Source organism: Chiloscyllium plagiosum, unplaced genomic scaffold, assembly GCF_037043375.1.
Source record: "Chiloscyllium plagiosum isolate Xiang-an unplaced genomic scaffold, Cpla_swu_hap1 HiC_scaffold_4, whole genome shotgun sequence".
NCBI classification, from domain to species: Eukaryota; Metazoa; Chordata; class Chondrichthyes; order Orectolobiformes; family Hemiscylliidae; genus Chiloscyllium; species Chiloscyllium plagiosum.
This window is the reverse complement of record NW_028270142.1, coordinates 6616018-6635355: the sequence shown is the minus strand read 5'-3', so window position 1 is coordinate 6635355 and position 19338 is coordinate 6616018. Positions and strand designations below refer to the sequence as shown.

Here is a 19338-nt window from a genome sequence, read left to right as displayed (position 1 = left end):
ACTTGTGTGTGCGAGAGAGAGAGAGATAGATAGAGAGTGCACGTGAGAGTGTGTGTGTGTGTGTGTGTGTATAGTGGGGTCACCTGTCGTGTGACATGTACCTAAGAATCTCCCTGTTGAGGCCATCCAGTGAAGATGGTTTGGGACCCGTTTACTTGAGAAAGAGTGTACTGGCAGTAGAGGGGGTACAGAGGAGGTTCACTAGCTTGATTCCGGAGTTGAGGGGGTTGGTTTATGAGGAGAGACCGAGTAGATTGGGATTATATTCATTGAAATTCAGAAGATTCAGGGGGGATCTTATAAAAACTTATAAAATTATGAAGGATAAGAAGTAGAGAGGATGTTTCCACTGGCAGGTGAAGCTAGGACAAAAGGGCATCGCCTGAAGATTAGAGGGAGCAGATTTAGGAGAATTAAGAAGGAACATCTTCAACCAGACGGTTGTTAATGGATGGAATTCTTTGTCCAGCGAAGTAGTTGACACTACTTCAGTAAATGTTTTTAAAACTAACGTAGATTTTATTTGAACAATAAAAGAATTAAGGGATTTGGTGAGACTGCGGGTAAGTGGATCTGAGTCCATGAAAAGATCAGTCATGATCTTACTGAGTAGCAGAGCAGGCATGAGGGGCCAGATGGCCTACCCCTGCTCCTAGTTCTTGCGTTATAAAACCTTAAGTTATTTTGAGACTGTGACTTAAAAGAAGTTCTGGGATTTACATATTAACAATCCGAAACCTGCAACCCATTCTAAAAGATGAAAGACTTAACAATCCAGCTTTGTTCAATATGTCATTTGAGTTGCATGCCACTGGAATCTTTTGCTATAAATTCTGTGTCTTATGATCTTTATACTCCAACCACCTGATGAAGGAGCAGCGCTCTGAAAGCTAGTGCTTCCAAATAAACCTGTTGGACGATAACCTGATTTGGAGGTGCTGGTATTGGACTGCGGTGTACAAATCACACAACACCAGGTGATAGTGGAGACGTGAGGAAAGTCTTGGTGCGGTGCTCATTCTCATTGATAATGTGTTGCTGTCCTCGTGGGTCTGCTCCTGAGCCTGGCCAAATTGGCCATAAACAGATCCAGGCAGCGGGTCATGGAGGGGGTCGTTGTGGCCGATTGCCTGCCCCTCTTGTGTGGTTACGTTCGAGCCCAGGTGTCTCTGGAGAAGGAGCACGCAATGTCCACCAACACCCTTGTTGTTCAGGGAGAGGTGGGCATCGCAGGGAGTGGAGTGTTTTATTTCCCCCTCCAACTCTATTTTGATTTAATCCCTGCCCTCCCCTTCATGTTTTTGATCACGCAGCCTTGCTGGGTGTGTGTCTGGGGAGGTGAGAAGGGCATTGCTTGTCATTGACCACTCTGGTTTAGATTAGATTACATTACTTACAGTGTGGAAACAGGCACTTCAGCCCAACAAGCCCACACCGACCCTCCGAAGAGCAACCCACCCAGACCCGTTCCCCTACATTTACCCCTTCACCTAACACTATGGGCGATTCACCTGACCTGCACATCTTTGGACTGTGGGAGGAAACCAGAGCACCCGGAGAAAACCCAAGCAGACACGGGGAGAATGGGCAAACTCCACACAGATAGTTGCCCGAGGCGGGAATTGAACCCGAGTCTCTGGCGCGTATGAGGAAGCAGTGCTAACCACTGGGCCACCGTGCTGTTTCCTTCCTGGTGGTGGTGAAATATAAATAAAGATTTATGCACATGTTGTTTTTCACTGTTTCCTGCACCTGCACACACACGACATGGGTGCTGGAGAAAATACAAAAAAAAGTGTTGCAGGCTGTAAAGAACATGGTGTAGTTTTTCAGCTCCTGAGAAGTACTGCGTGATAAATCATGTCTCACAAACTTGACTGAGTTTTTTGAAGAAGTAACAAAGAGGATTGATGAGGGCAGAGCGGTAAATGTGATCTATGTGGGCTTCAGTAAGGTGTTCGACAAGGTTCCCCATGGGAAACTGGTTAGCAAGGTTAGATCTCACGGAATACAGGGAGAACTAGCCATTTGGATACAGACGTGGCTCAAAGGTAGAAGACGTGATAGTGGAGGGTTGTTTTTCAAACTGGAGGCCTGTGACCAGTGGAGTGCTACAAGGATCGGTGCTGGGTCCTCTACCTTTTGTCATGTATATAAATGATTTGGATGCGAGCATAAGAGGTACAGTTAGTAAGTTTGCAGATGACACCAAAATTGGAGGTGTAGTGGACAGCGAAGAAGGTTACCTCTGATTACAACAGGGTCTTGATCAGATGGGCCAATAGAAGTGGCAGATGGAGTTTAATTCAGATAAATGCGAGGTGATGCATTTTGGGAAAGCAAATCTTAGCAGAACTTATACACTTAATGGTAAGGTCCTAGGGAGTGTTGCAGAACAAAGAGACCTTGGAGTGCAGGCTCACAGCTCCTTGAAAGTGGAGTTGCAGGTAGATAGGATAGTGAAGAAGGTGTTTGGTATGCTTTCCTGTATTGGTCAGAGTATTGAGTACAGGAGTGGGAGGTCATGTTGCAGCTGTACAGGACATTGGTAAGGCCACTGTTGGAATATTGCGTGCAGTTCTGGTCTCCTTCCTATCGGAAAGATGTTGTGAAACTTGAAAGGGTTCAGAAAAGATTTACAAGGATGTTGCCAGGGTTGGAGGATTTGAGCTACAGGGAGAGGCTGAACAGGTTGGGCTGTTTTCCATGGAGCATCGGAGGCTCCATTTAAAAGGCATTTGGGATGGGTATCTGAATAGGAAAGTTTGGAGGGATATGGGCCGGATGCTGGCAGGTGGGACTAGATTAAGTTGGGATATCCGGTCGGCATGGACGAGTTAGACCGAAGGGTCTCTTTCCATGTTGTACATCTCTATGACTCAACTGGAGAACAAAGGGTAGCCTGTCGGTTGCAGCTCGAGTCTGTCTCCTGAGGAGGTCATTAAGGTACTTCGGAACTGGCAGTCGATGAGTTGAGCATTGTACCCCGTTCTCAAGGATGTCTTCATAAGTACTTCCAAGTGCCTATCACGTTCCTCATCTGAACAGATCCTATGTATGCGTAGGGCTTCTCCATAGGGAATGGTTGTTTAAAATGTTTCGGGTGGAAGCTGGAGAAGTGTAGCATCGTGAAGTTATCCATGGGTTTGTCGTAGAGTGAGGTGTTGAGGTGCCCATTCTTGATGGAGATGCATGTGTCCAAGAGTGAGACAGATACTTAAGAGTAGTCCATGTTGAGTTTGATATGGGATGCAACTTGTTGGTTTCACTGTGTAGTTGTTTCAGTGACTCCTTGCTATGTGTCCAGAGGAAGAAAATGAGGTTGTGCATAGAGAAGTTGTCTTTTTCGAACTTGTGTATGAAAATGTTGGCATATTGGAGTGCAAATTTGGTACCCGTGGCTGTTCTGTTTGTCTGGATGAAGAACGGGTTGTCAAAGGTGAAAACGTTGTGGTCGAGGATAAAGCAGCTGAGTTGCAGGATGGTGCTCAGGGATTGGCAGTTGGTGCTGAGTACTGAGGCTGTTGCCGCGATCCCGTCATTATGGGGCATGCTGGCATAGAGTGCTGAAATGCTCATTGTGACGAGGAATATTCCCAGTTCAACTGATCTGTGGGTGTTGACTTTCTGTGAGAAATCTGTAGTGTCGTGACAGAAGCTGGGGTCTACTACAGGTGACCCGAATGCACTACACGCGCTGTCTCATGCACACACATGCACACTCCTCCAGACCCATACATATCCACTTGCTCCCACACAGGCCCTTTCACAGACATATACCCCTTTACACTCTCAGATGATAATTTCCTAGCTCCACACACACACACACACACACACACACACACACACACACACACACACAAAGTTTGTGGGGTGAATTTGTACTTGCAGAATTACATTTTGTTTTATTCAAAAACTGCATGAATCAATGTAAGATTCTGTAAATCCCTTTTTTAGAAATAGAAGATTGGGGCATAGACAGCCTCACACAGGGCACCTCACACTTTCAGTGCATTATCTGAGCAGACATGGCACCTATTGTTAAAGTTCACTTGAGAATGTAACTTGTTTTTTAAAAAAAGTTCTAGATTTACATATGAAAGAACTGAAACCAACATGGTCATTCTAAAAGATGAGAGATTTAATAAACAATCCAGGTTTTTTTCAATATATAATTTCAATTGCATCACACTGTAAACTTTTGCTATAAATTCTGTCTTACGATCTAATACACCACGGCCGCTTGATGAAGGAGCAGCGCTCCAAAAGTTAGTGCTTCCAAAAAGACCTGTTGGACTATCACCTGGTGTTGTCATTGTTAACCTTGTTCAGTAAGAGATCATTGCTAATCGGTGACCTAATGGCTTTGCTACATATCCCTTAGTACATTTGTTAAATTTTTAAAAAATCATGAATTTTAGGTTTAAAGTATAGTAGTAACAATCAATCTAACCTTGGATATCAAAATTCCAAATTTCTTAATCATTCTTTTCATGGCGAATCTTTTTGTAACTTCGGTCCCTCAGAACTGGCTCTTCAAACTAAGTCCCCTAATCCGGGCTGTAGAAATTGTTTCTACCTTCTGTCTCTGGTCCCCATTACTGTCTTGAAAGCTTTGATCAGATCTCCTCTTGAGCAACTAAATTCTAGCAAATACCTACTAGTTTGTGTAACCCCAGCCTATTATTTAGCTCTTAGTTCAGATATCATTCTGGTGCCTCTTCTTTGCACTCCTTCAAAGGTCATTGTATTCTTGCCAAGATGTGGCCTAGATTTGCAGTCTGTGCCTGCCAGCAGTTTTCTATTGCTTTAGTATAACATCTACCCTGCCCCTTCTGTCTGTCATCTTCTAGGTAAAATGAGCATTCCATTAGCTTTTTTTTTTGATTTATTTTCTGTACTTAATACATCTCTTGGGATCTTCACTGTTTCTACCTTATCACCGTTTAGAAAGTGTGTTCTATCCTTTTCAGGTCCTAAACGGAAGACCCCCATATGTTCATACTTTTCAGAACTTCTCTCTCTCCAAGACAAGAACCCAAAAATCTTAAATTCATTTCCACAGAAAAGGCATTTGGCATGTGCACAGCAAATAGGGGCTTGTTAACTTTTCTACATTAAGTTTAACTCTCCCTTGATCATCATGTGCCTGTCATAGTAGAACTAATATTTCATGTGAAATTTTCTTCATGTCTCTGTAATAAAATAGAATCTTCTACAGAGTGGAAGCAGGCTATTCAACCCTCTGAAAACCCCAACCCACCTTCGCTACTCTCTCCAACCCTGTAACTTGCCATTTCCTACGGCTAAGCCACTAACCGTGGGTGGCATGGTGGCACAGTGGTTAGCACTGCTGCCTCACAGCGCCAGAGACCCGGGTTCAATTCCCTCCTTGGGCGACTGACTGTGTGGAGTTTGCACATTCTCCCTGTATCTGCGTGGGTTTCCTCCGGGTGCTCCGGTTTCCTCCCACAGTCCAAAAATGTGCAGGTCAGGTGAATTGACCATGCTAAATTGCCCATACTGTTAGGTGCAGGGGTAAATGTAGGGGTATGGGTCTGGGTGGGTTGCACTTCGGGTCGGTGTGGACTTGTTGGGCCGAAGGGCCTGTTTCCACACTGTAAGTAATCTAATCTAATCTAACCTGTGGGAAGAAACCAGAGCATTGGAAGAAAACTCTCCAACATGGGGAGAATGTGCAAACTTCACACAGATAGTTGCCTGAGGCTGGAATTGAAACCAGGTCCCTGGTGCTGTGTGGCAGCAGTGCTAGCCACCATGTCCCTGTAATAGCTCTACAAATTCTTAAAGTGCATTTGTATAGTCCTTTCATGACTTCGAATGATGTCAAATTCTATTACTGTTAATAAATTACCTTTTGAATTGATGTTAATCTTTTCATATGGGAACATGGCAATTTTTTATTTGCATTGCATGATCCTATAAATAGCAATTAAGTGTGGATGAGGTAATGTGTTTTTGATGTTGGTTGAGGGGCAAATATTGACCAGGAAACACAAGAGAATTCTCTTTGACACTGTGCCATGGGGTCTCAACCTGAGAGGTTTGGTGCGAGTTTGTTAATCACTCAAGCTTTCATTCTCACAGAAGGTTCACATTTCAATGATCTTGGTGAACCCTGGTCTGACAGTGTACTTCATTGGTCTAGAGTGCTCTGGCTCTATCTTTCAAAAGCCACAACCACCATCAAAATTCAGAATGTATGCCAGTTTCCCAATGATTTGGTGAGCTATGTCAGTACTTATGTTACCAATTTCGTATGGGGTTATCAGGGTGGGTGAGAAAAAGGGAGAAATGTTGGGTGAACCATGACTGTATTGAATGGTGTGTAGGGCTTGATAAGCTGAATAAGGCCATAAGAAATAGGAACTGTAGGAGGCCATTCAGTCTCTACTGATCAAGATCAATCTGTCTCACCATTACGTTTGCACAAGATCTGTGCCCCACAGCTTTCAGAGGGCAAGGTTCTTTGAAATGCTTGCCACAAACAGATGAAATGCCTCCTCATCTCAGCAGCACTTTGTTCTCGGACTATGTCCTCTGATCATGGAATGTCCCATGAGGGGAACATCATCTCTGCATTTACCCAGTCAAACCCCAATAGAATCTGATACGTTTCAAAGGGGTCACCTGTCATTCTTCCAAACTCCAGTGAGCAGAATCCCAAACTGTTTAGCCTTTGCTCATGAGACAATCCGCTCCATATCAGGGTTCATCCCAGTGAACCTTCTCTGAACTGTCTCCAATGAAATGACATATTTCCTTAAATAAGGAACTGAAACTGCCCACCATACTCTCGTGGTCTCACCAGCACTTTGTACAGATGCAGTAAGACTACCCCACATTTATTTTCCAAAATCCTTGAGATAAGGGCCAACATTCCATTAGGCTTCCTGATTATCTGCTCCACCTGTGTACTAGCTTTCTGTGTTTAATGCACAAGACACCCAAGTCCTTTTGTGTTGCAGATTTCTGCAGATTTTCTCTATTTAAATAATATTGTTCTTTTGTTCTCTCTTCCAAAATGAACCACTTCACGTTTCCCACTTTATACTCCATTTACCAACTTTTTGCCCACTTACTTAACCTATCAGTATCTCTCCTCTGAAGGTCACGTAGTTATCCTCAATGCAGTGTGTGTTTGTTGTGCATTGGTGATTCTCTGGTTTCTCTGAGAGAGATTATATCCTAATTGCTGTTTGGGCCTCAGGATGTTGAAACCCTTCTGGAGCTATGTCCCCTGGGCGTGTCTCAAGGATAGATCAGTGATAAGACTCAGTCCAGCAGTCAGCACTGTGCATTGCTTTTGTTGCATGCGCATCCTGCCTGTCTCTTTGCCTTGTGCTGAAGTAGTCAATTAGATATCAGTGCATTGAACAGGAATGCATCCAATATGTCTTGTTACAATTAGGGAGATAATAGCTATTTAAGCAATTGTGCTTAGCAGGCACATCTTGAGCATGAGACCATTGCAGCTAGACCTCTGACCCCCTTCTAATACCTAATGATTTGCACCAAACTTATTTTGAAGTCACCAAAAATTTAATTCCCAAGTGCTGACTATCCCCTTAATCCCAAACACTCTTGATTTTTGAATAAGACTTTGAAATGGTACTTATCTAATTGCATTTTCAAAGTCTGCATTTACATTTACAGAGGAATCTCGATTATTCGAAGGACATAGGTGGGGAGTATTTGCTCGGTTAATCGAATTCCGGGTAATCGAATGCCGGATGACATAGTTTAGCCGAGCATCGGGACGTTGCGATTAGATTAGATTAGATTAGATTATTTTGCAGTGTGGAAACAGGCCCTTCGGCCCAACAAGTCCACACCGACCCGCCGAAGCGCAAACCACCCATACCCCTACATTTACCCCTTACCTAACACTACGGATAATTTAGCATGGCCAATTCACCTGACCTGCACATCTTTGGACTGTGGGAGGAAACCGGAGCACCCGGAGGAAACCCACGCAGACACCGGGAGAATGTGCAAACTCCACACAGTCAGTCGCCTGAGGCGGGAATCGAACCTGGGTCTCTGGCGCTGTGAGGCAGCAGTGCTAACCACTGTGCCGCCCAGATTTTGCCGGATAATCCGATATTCGGATAATTGAATGCTGTATAATGGAGGTTCCTCTGTATATAAGGAGCTTTGTCTGTTACTTTCAGAAGAGAGCTGAGATGGGTTAGTCAGATATGTTTTATTGCTTTTGGTTTGCCTTAACAAAGTGGCTGTCCCACGTTAACCCATAGAACATAGAACAATACAGCACAGAACAGGCCCTTCGGCCTCACGATGTTGTGCCAAACATTTGTCCTAGCTTAAGCACCTATTCATGTACCTATCCAATTGCCGCTTAAAGGTCACCAATGATTCTGACTCTGCCACTCCCACAGGCAGCGCATTCCATGCCCCACCACTCTCTCAACCTATCCTCGTATGACCTATTCTCCATTCCAGGCAACATCCTGGTAAATCTCCTCTGCACCCTCTCCGAAGCTTCCACATCTTTCCTAAAGTGAGGCGACCAGAACTGCATACAGTACTCCAAATGTGGCCTTACCAAGGTCCTGTAACGCTGCAACATCACCTCACAACTCTTGAATTCAATCCCTGTTCTCCAAATACTGATTTCAGTCCCTCTCTTAGTCGTAGTCAGTCTGAAACAAATTTGATTCTTCTCCTCTCCCTCCCTCAATTTGGTTTCTTTGCGCACTTGAAGATTATGGGAGGTCAAATACAAATAATTTAACTCTTCAATTTAACATTTTAATAAGTTATTGTCATATGGCTTGGAAGGTTTGTATTTTTAAATTAGGCAATTGATCTTTGTTTAAGCATGAACTGTTGATGGGATGATTCAGAATGGCAGCTGTGTATATTGGAGATGAGAATTCTCTGTCCAGTATATTAGACATCAGACTTCAGAGCAGAGAAATGTGGCTTTGTGAGTTTAATGCATACTGATTTGTGGTCACAAGTGATGACAGAGTGAAAAGGATTTCAGAAATTTGAGTTATTAATGGATGGCTGACGTACATGTGCAATTGTTGAGAAAGATCCCACGTCAAATTCAAAGGCTGCAATGAGTAAGCTAGTCTCTGGGGCACTGCAATTTGTTTCACTATCCCTTGAGCCAAGAAAGATGAGATTGGTGTGGGTGGTTATGATAGCCAAGTCTGATCCTTTTATCAGTGACAGATATGCACTTTCCAGGACAGAGTCACTGAATTTCTGTAATCTTAATGAGTGCCTGGTCAGCTGTTTTTTGATATTCCAAAAAATAATTATATTTGATCTCATTGTAAACTTATCTACTGATTTTGGCTTTCTGTCAGTTGTTAGAGGACTTGTTCTTGTAGATGTTTTTATTTTAATCAATTAATATTTCTATTCCAAAAATGCAATTGAGATTTAACTTTGGGGAGAGAGACTATTTTGACAATAACATGAAGGACCAGTGTTCTCATGTGAGCATTTTCTGGCACATGCTGCAGAACTCCCATTGCAGAAATGAAATGCCAAGTGGAAATAAATGAGCAAGAACATAAGGAAACAAAATAAAGGGTGAACCGGAGAAAGGGAAACATATCTTGGAAAGGAAATATTTATGACATATGGTAAATCAGATAGATAGAAGATCTGGAAAGAGACCGGAGACCCAGCAAAATGGGAGGGGATGGGGGGTGTTGAGATGGAAATAAAAGGGGAGAGAGCGACATACCTTTTAAATGTAAGATAGGAAACACTTGTGAAAATTGAATGCATCAAACTGTTAACTGTGCAAATGTATCTGCCAATTTTGTGATGTCATCTTTACAGTTCAGTAAATTTTTAAAAGTAATGTGAAATCCTTTAGTTCTTATTCAACATTTTTAAGCACTTGTATTAACTGGTTTTAAATTTCCCATAATTTAGTGGTTCTTAAAACAAATGGCTGCTGTTTCTTGTGCACGTTCTATGCAGGATGTCAGAATCAGCCTGATAATTACAGTTATAAAAGAAATGAGAGCAGGAGGGGGCCAGATGGCCTTTCCTGGCTATTCTATAACTCAATACAAATCTGGGAATGTTGGCACTGGCGGTGAGTGCTGTGCATTTTCAACTGCTCAGTTATTGAACAAGCTTGTCCCTGTGCAGCAAGATCTGTATGATATCCACGTTTGGGCTGATAAGAAGAAAGTAAAGACTGTAGATGATGGAGATCAGAGTTGAGAGTGTGATGCTGAAAAAGCACAGCAGGTCAGGTAGCAGGAGAATCGATGTTTCAAGCATAAGCCCTTCATTCTGGTTGCTGATTATTCCTGATGAAGGGCTTATGCCCGAAATGTTGATTCCTCTGTTCCTCAGATGCTGCCTAACTTGCTGTTCTTTTCCAGCGCACACCCTTTTGCTGATAAGGGGCAGGAAATATTTGTGGCACGCATGTGCCAAGCAGTGAGAATCACTAAGATGATTTTGATGATCAATGGCATTACCATTGCTGAACACCCTGCTAATCAACGTCCAAAAGCTGAACTAGACCAGCCATATAAAAGCTGTAATGACAAAAGCAAGCCAGAGTCTAGGAATTCTGTAGTGATAACTCTAACTTCCCCAAAATCTGCCCACAGTCTGAAAGGAACAAATGAAGAGTGACTACTTTAGACTAATGTCCACTTGCCTTAGTGAGTGCAACTCCAAAATTCAAGGTCTTGATACTATCCAGGAAAAGCAGTCCATTTGATTGACTCTCCATCTACCACCTTTGTCCTTCAATTCCTCACTCCCAGTACACAATGGCAACAGCCTGTACCATTTGCAAGATGCACTGCATCTAGATCAGATGGGCCACTGGACTGAGAAGTGGCAGATGGAGTTTAATTCAGATAAATGCGAGGTGCTTCATTTTGGGAAAGCAAATCTTAGCAGCATTTATATACTTAATTGTAAAGTTCTAGGCAGTTGCTGAACAAAGAGACCTTGGAGTGCAGGTTCATAGCTCCTTGAAAGTGAAGTTGCAGATAGATAAGAAGGCATTTGGTATGCTTTCTTTTATTGGTCAGAATATTGAGCATAGGAGTTGGGAGTTCGTGTTGCGGCTGTACAGGACATTGGTTAGGCTAACGTTGGAATATTGTGTGCAATTCTGGCTCTTTCCTATCAGAAAGATGTTGTGAAACTTGAAAGGGTTCAGAAAAGATTTACAAGGGTGTTGCCAAGGTTGGAGGATTTGAGCTGTAGGGAGAGGCTGAACAGGCTGGGGCTGTTTCCCTGGAGAATCGGAGGCTGTGGGGTGACCTTTATTGAAGTTTACAAAATTGAGGGGAATGGATAGGGTAAGTAGACCCTGTGGTGGGGGAGTCCAGAACTAGAGGGCATAGGTTTAGGGTGAGAAGGGAAAGATAAAAAGTTGCCCCTCAGGTCTCTTTTCTAACACAGTGGTACGAGTATGGAATGAGCTTCCAAAGGATCTGGTGGAGGGTGGTACAATTGCGACATTTAAAAGGCATTTGGATAGGTATATGAAAAGGAAGGGTTTGGAGGGATATGGGCCAGGTGCTGGCAGGTGGGACTAGATTGGGTTGGAATATCTGGTTGGCATGGACGGGTTGGACCGAAGGGTCTGTTTCCATGCTGTACATCTCTATGACTCTATGGCTCTATATGTAAATTGCAGAACCTTTTTCAAGTTTCATTCTCAAGTGAACTTTAACAATTGGTGTCATGTCGGCCCAGATAATGCATTTAAGGTGTGAGGTGCTCTGTGTGCGACTGTCTGTGCCAGAATGTTCAGACTGATTCTAATTTTAAAAAAGGATTTACAGAATCTTACATGGATTCGTGCAGTCTTTGAGCAATGTATGAGACAGACATATAACCTTATCATGGTAGACGCTGCAAGATGTGTCAGAGTGTTGACACAGGTACCACCATTACGTGAGGGGGCAGCTCCTACCATGTATGTGGCAGGTACTCATGCGACTCAGCCAACGTTGTCTATCTCATACACTGCAGGCAAGGATGCTCTGAGGCATGGTACATTGGCGAGACCGAGCAGAGGCTATGGAAACGGATGAATGGACACCGTGCAACAATTAACAGACAGGAATGTTCCCTTCCAGTCGGAGAACACTTCCGCAGTCTGGGACATTCGACCTCTGACCTTCGGGTGACAGTCCTCTAAGGCAGACTTTTGGACGGGCAATAACGCAAAATGGCTGAAAGCCAAGTTTTGTACCCATGGGGATGACCTCAATTGGGACCTTGAGTTCATGTCACACTGCACTATACACAGATACTCCTACAGACCCATACACTCACGCAGACCCCCTCTCATACACAAGCTGTCTCTCATACACTCACTCATACACTCCCACCCTCTCACACACGCACACTCTCTCACAGACACTCATAACCCCCCTGCCCCCACACAAACACACACAAGTTTGTGGGGTGAATTTGTACTTGCAGAATTACATTGTATTTTGCTCAAAGACTGCATGAATCCATGTAAGATTCTGTAAATCCCTTTTTTAAATTAGAATCAGTTTGAACATTGTGGCACAGTCTGTCTCACACAGAACACCTCACACCTCACACCTTAAATGCATTACCTGGGCTGACATGACACCAATTGTTAAAGTTCACTTGAGAATGTAACTTTAAAAATGTTCTGTGATTACAAATGAAAGAACTGAAACCAACATGTTCATTCTAAAAGATGAGATACTTAAACAATCCAGGTCTTTTTCAATGTATAATTTCAGTTGCATCACACTGTAAACTTTTACTATAAATTCTTGTCTTACAATCTTACACTCCCGAACCGCCTGATAAAGGAGCAGCGCTTCGAAAGCTAGTGCTTCTAAATAAACCTGTTGGACGATAACTTGGTGTTGTGTGATTTTTAACTTTGTACACCTCAGTCTAACACCAGCATCTCCAAATCATCATCTGCCAATGTCTTTCTAATGGAAATTGGTTTGGAGGGTGCTGTCTGCATCTTTGATGATTTTCTGTTTGTGTCTCAATCAATGGACTCTTGGGAGTTGATTCTTCATAATTGGTACCTTATTATTAGCGGAGGGTGTAAATATTTTCTGTTTGTCTTCCAGTCAAAACCTGTTGATTGCATTCTGAAATGAATGCCAGCTCTGTCGCAATGTTTTGTTCAAAATTATTTACCTTCTCAGGCCAAACACGTTTTCACAGGACACTGGATATTACGTTTTCTGAATCCTTTGCTTTTTTGGAGTTGAAAAGTAACAGCTTCTATGTTGGTGTGCTATTTTTCAGAGACGAGGAGCCATTTCCTATGAAAGCTCAGATCAAACTGCGCTGTACATTCGTATGTTAGGTGAGTAATCAAACTGTTTTCTTTTGGTCTTCTGAATCGTCATCTGATACCAATCAATTTGTATCTAGTTGTAGTCTTAGAATCATAAAGCATGGAAACAGAGCCTTCAGTTCAACTAGTCCATGCCATCCATAATCCTAAACTCAACTAAATCTCACCTGCTTGGCTGATATTCATCCAAATCTCTCCTATTCATGTACTTAACCAAGTATCTTTTAAACATAACTGTAGCCACATCCACTACAGAGATATCATGAGGATGCAAAAAGAGCTGCATTAGTGCAGCTTGTTCATTACGGTTTCCCTTGTTTAATAAGCCAATTATTCATGGCTTATTAAACAATGGAAATTCTCCCACAATAGAAAAATGCCTTAATAACAGATTGTATTGTATGGCTTGACACAAGTAGCAAGAACTACCCACTGCAGAACCCCTTGGGTAACTTGTATTATGCAAGAAACTCATACTTTATTGTACATCTTGTTGTTAAAGGGTAAATCATCTGCAAAGATGTATATGTAGACTTTTCATTGTTTTGCTTGACACTGGAGGGTTCTGCGTTGAACTTGGTATGATTCCTTTGGCACTTGTGTTAACCTTGAGCGTTCTTGGACATTTTGTTAAGGGGATGTACGAGTAAGGAGCCGGGCAGGATTTCAACCTGAAAGAAGAGATTCTCATCCCTATGTTGATTTTCGCCTTTTGCACTGTAAGTATATTATTTCATGAATGTCATTAGAGCAACTTTCTTTTCATGCTTTGGAAGGAGATCTATTTAGCCTATAATCCAGCTTGATTAAGGAATTTATCATAACTTTGGATCTTGAAGTGTAAAGTAGAAGAAAACTTGGCATGCTGAAACACCAGGACTATGTGCTAGAAAGTTGTTCCAGACTTATTTGAGCCTTCATACCATGAAAGTTTAATTTCAAAGAATCCTAAATTCTAATAAGGCACCAAACTGTTTATGGCTTCAGGATTATCCCGGAATGTAAGAGTAAATGTTATCCTGGGCTCTTTCTCTAACAGGAGCAAGGAGGCTTTGTTTGATTTGGCAGCTGTCTTTCTCTGTGTCGTTGAGAAATGGAGAAATATAAAAGTATGCCATTGAAATTGAGAGAAATTCTAGAACTTAGTGTCACAGAGGGATTTGGGTAGCATGGTAGTTGAAACACAAGATGATCCAGAAGGCAAATGGAATGTTACCATTTATTGCAATGAATACTAAAGTAGGGAAATGTTACCATACCTTTACGGGCCCTTAGTGATACCACAACTAGAGTACTTTTAAAATTTACTAGTGGGATGAGGGTGTTACTGGCGGAGTCAGCATTTATTGCCCATCCCTAGATGCTGCGAGAGAGTGCTGGTAAGCTGTCTTTTTGAATTGCTTCAATCTATGTGCAGTAAGTAGACCCACAATGCTATTAGGGAGGGAATTCCAGGATTTTGATTCATTCACACTGAAGGAACAGTAATACACCCCCAAGTCAGGATAGTGATTGGCTTAGAAGGAAATTTGCAGTTGGTAGTGTTCCCATCTGTCTGCTGACCTCGTCCTTCTAGGTTGAAGTTGTTGAGTGTTTGGAAGATGCTATTCTAAGGAGTCTTTGGGAATTTCTGCAGTGTATCGTATAGGTAGTACACACTGCTATTACTGAATGTTGATTGTACAGGGAATTAATGTACGTGGATGTGATGCCAGTCAAATGGATTGCTTTGTCCTGGATGATGCCAAGCTACTTCTGAGTTATTGGAGCTGCATTCACCCAGGCTAGTGGAGAATATTCCATCACACTCCTGACTTGTACCTTGTAGATGGTGGACAGCCCTTGGGGAGTCAGGATGTGAGTTACTTGCTGCAGGATTCCTAGACTCTGCCCTGCATTTGTAGCTATTATATTTATATAGTTGGCCCAGTTGAGTTTCTGGTCAATGGTAATCCTGAGGATGTTGACAGTGGGGGAATTCAGTGATGGTAACACCATTGAATGTCATGGGATGATGGTTAGACATTCTCTGATTGCTGATTGACATTGCCTGGCACTTGCATGAAGTGTATTTTACTGTCAGTTATCAGCTTAAGCTTGAATTTTTATCTAGGTCTTGTTACATTTGTGTATGGACTGCTACAATATCTAAGGAAGGAGAAATGGTGCTGAACATGGTGAAATCATCAGCAAATGCCCCACTTCTAACCTCCTCAGAGAGGGAAGGTCATTGAAGCACCTGAAGATATTTAGGCCTAGGTATTTAAAATGATGAATTGATTTGAGACTCAAAACAAAACATCTATTTCCTCTGGAAGAGGAGGACGTGAGCTTAAAATTAGGAGGTGGTTATTTAGGAGTGAAATCAAGAAAAGCTTTGACACACACAACTTAATAGAAATATAGAATTCTCTCCTCCACAAGTTAGTGAATATTTTATCAGTTGAAATTTTCAACACTGGCTTTGTGCTAGATTATCAAGTAGGACATCAAGCAAACGTGAGTAAATAAAGTTGAGGTATATGTCTGCCCTGATCGTGTAGAATGACAGAACAGCATCAAAGAGCTGCATGAGCAACTCTTATGGAATACATGTTTTTGGACCTTGGACAGCATCATCGTAGTATTCAGGTGGATTCTGCTGTATGATGAGGTTGCTGTCTATCTTTCACCACCTCGCCTCTTTACTCTCTCATTGTTCTATTATAGCAATTAACTGACATACACCCCTAAATGAGTCACAATTTCAGCAACGTAAATAGGGAAGACAACACTCATCATTTACAAACCCATCATAATTTCTGCCCCTTGATGCCAGTTTTTGTCTTTTGTCCAGCCATTTGATTTGATGTATTAATGCCACACTTACCTAGACACTGTGAAAAGCTTTGTTTTGTGTGCAGTGCAGGCAGATCGTACCATACAAAATGCATTAGGGTAATAGAACAGAATAAGGAATGCAATGTTAACGGCTGCAGAGAAGGCATACAAAGAGTGAGGTCAACATTACATTTGATAATTGAGAGTTCCATTCGGATGTCTTAATAACAAGAAAAGGCTGTTCTTGAATCTGTTGATACGTGTGTTTAAGTTTTTGTATCGTCTGCCTGACAGAAGAGGTTGGAAGAAATTATAATCTGAGCCGGGAGAGGTCTATGATTATATTGGTAGAGTTTCTGAGGCAGTGTAAAGTATACATGAAGACACTGGACTTGTATTGCATCTGACCTTTAACCACCTCCGCATCCTATCTAGTTGAGCTGAGCTTCTGACCCCTTGTGATTAACGTGGCAAAGACCTGTATCAGTCCTGCATGTTGACCACGTACAGAACAACTTGATTGTCCGAACGAGACGGGCGGGGAATATTTTGTTTGGATAACTGATAGCGATTTTACAGGACCTTGAGTTCTTCATATTTCAGATAATCCGAAATTCAGATAGTTGACGTTCGATAACTGAGGTTGTTCTGTACTGCTGATACCCTTAACTGAACTTTTACCACCTCCATGTTGAATGCTATTCTGTTGTCCACTCAGAAGTAATTCGTTATTTTTCATTTAATTCATTTGCTATTCTGTCACCTTCTGAAATACATTATGCGTATACTCTCTGTTATTCCACATCGAAAGAAACCATTGTAAGTACATTCAACCCTGATAGAGTTTCTGTTTCAAAACCGCAATGAAATGATGGGCTGCCATTTTTCTTTGTATTAAATAACCACAGCTGAGAGTTTCTAATATAATTTAAAAACAAAATAAAAGCAACATCTAATATTTGAATATCTTAATTAGCATTTCAGTCCAAGGCCCTGACCATTTTTATAAACCTCAGGTTCAGAATTTTTTTTTAATAAGTGTTTGGAACATATCTTCAACCATATTTGACTTTAAGCACAAAAAGCCAATAAAATAATGCGTATGTACTCACCCCAAATAAAAAAAAATACTTAAATGCAGTGTATCTCTTGTTGAAAGTATATTCTTTATGCTGCTTTTCACAAGTGCACAGCAATGATGCAGTTCTTAGACTTCAAAAGTGTTTGTCTTTAAGCTGAAGAGTCCTTTGATAGCTCTTATTTCCTATTTCAGTGCTTTTTCTGGGGTTTTTCCAAGTTACTACTTGTGATGTATGAATATTTTAATCCGTGAAGTTGATTGCACAGGGGTTTACAATATCCCTAAGGTGTTATTTAGCCATTTGAGCAATATCCTTCCATCATCCACACTATCATCATTTACAGCAGCGTATCTGTGAAATTTTGAACAGCTTTATAGCTTATGACTAAAAGATCATGTGATTGTAAAAGGCATCAGATGGCGTAGGTAATGATGTGAAGGGTAGGTCGTGCCTCACAAACCTTGTTAAGTTCTTTGAGAAGGTGACCAAACAGGTGGATAAGGGTAAAGCGGTTGATGTGATGTATTTGGATTTCAGTAAGGCATTTTGTATGATTCCTCATGGCAGGCTATTGCACAAAATACTGAGGCATGGGATTGAGGGTAATTTAGCGGTTTGGATCAGATGCTGGCCAGCTGAAAAAAAGACAGAAGGTGTGGTTGATAGGAAATATTCATCCTGGAGTTCAGTTACTAGTGGTGTACCGCAAGGATCTGTTTTGGTTCCACTGTTGGTTTTATAAATGACCTGGATGAGGGCATAGAAGAATGGGTTAGTAAATTTGTGGATGACACTGAGGTGGGTGGAGTTGTGAGTAGTGACAAAGAATGTTGTAGATTACCGAGGGACATATGTAAGCTGCAGAGCTCGGCTGAGAGGTGGCAAATCAAATTTAATCTGGAAAAGTGTGAGGTGATTCACTTTGGAAGGAGTAACAGGAATGCAGAGTACTGGGCTAATGGTAAGATTCTTGGTAGTGTAGATGAACAGAGAGATCTCAGTGTCCATGTACATAAATCCTTGAAGGTTGCCACCCAGGTTGACAGAGTTGTTAAGAAGGCATACAGTGTGTTAGCTTTTATTGGTAGAGGCATCGAGTTTCAGAACCACGAGGTCATGCTTGAGCTGTATAAAACTTTGGTGCGGCCGCACTTGAAGTAGTGTGTACAGATCTGGTCACCCCGTTATAGGAAGGATGTGGAAGCTTTGGAAAGGGTTCAGAGGAGATTTACTAGGATGTTGCCTGGTATGGAGGGAAGGTCTTTTGTGGAAAGGCTGAGGGACTTGAGGCTGTTTTCATTAGAGGTAGGAAGGTTGAGAGATGACTTAATCGAGACATATAAGATAATCAGAGGATTAGATATTTTGGACAGTGAGAGCCTTTTTCCTCAGATGATGATGGCTAACACGAGGGGACATAGCTTTAAATTGAGGGGTGACAGATATAGGACAGATGTCGGAGGTAGTTTCTTTACTCAGTAGTAGGGGTGTGGAATGCACTGCCTGCAACAGTGGTAGACTCACCAACTTTAAGGGCATTTAAATGGTCATTGGACAGGCACATGGATGAGAATGAATAGTGTAGGTTAGATGGGCTTCAGATTGTTGCACCGATCTGTGAAACCATCAAGGGCTGAAGGGCCTGTACTGCGCTGTTATGTTCTATGTGCAGGATCTTGCCCTCAATAAAACTGTTTAAGTACAAAACTCTACAAATTTTGCAGTTTCTCTTTTTTAAGTTGTACATGATATTCTCTGCTGTCTAGAATCTCATGGGTATGGTGTCCATACGTGGGTGAGTTGGTGGTGGGAACAAAAGTTATTTTATGTGAAGGGATAGCTTTTGTAACATTTGGTGGAGATAGGTGCTTCCCAACCTAGCACCTAATTAAGAAATGGTTTCTAATGAGTTGGCTATTGGAATACCTGAGGAGATTCCTCTTGAGAATGTTAATTAGATTAAAAAACAACATTTGATTGTTTTATATACTATGTTTAGGCATGTAAAATTTTGCTAAGGCATTTTAAACTTATTAGTACAAAATATATTTTCCTTTGAACTGGCTTGTACAGTTGGAA

The 19338-nt window shown here is 41.9% G+C and overlaps 1 protein-coding gene across 5 annotated transcripts in view; it reads left to right on the top strand.

Moving 5' to 3' along the window:
- pde7a (phosphodiesterase 7A) overlaps positions 1 to 19338 on the top strand; it is a 138816-nt gene that overhangs the window by 54189 nt on the left and 65289 nt on the right. For all 5 annotated transcript variants that reach the window (XM_043689281.2, XM_087985936.1, XM_043689280.2 and 2 more), the window contains 2 exons: positions 13306 to 13366; positions 13993 to 14076. In XM_043689281.2, the coding sequence (XP_043545216.1) occupies positions 13306 to 13366; positions 13993 to 14076 (145 nt within the window). The remainder of the gene's footprint in view (positions 1 to 13305; positions 13367 to 13992; positions 14077 to 19338) is intronic.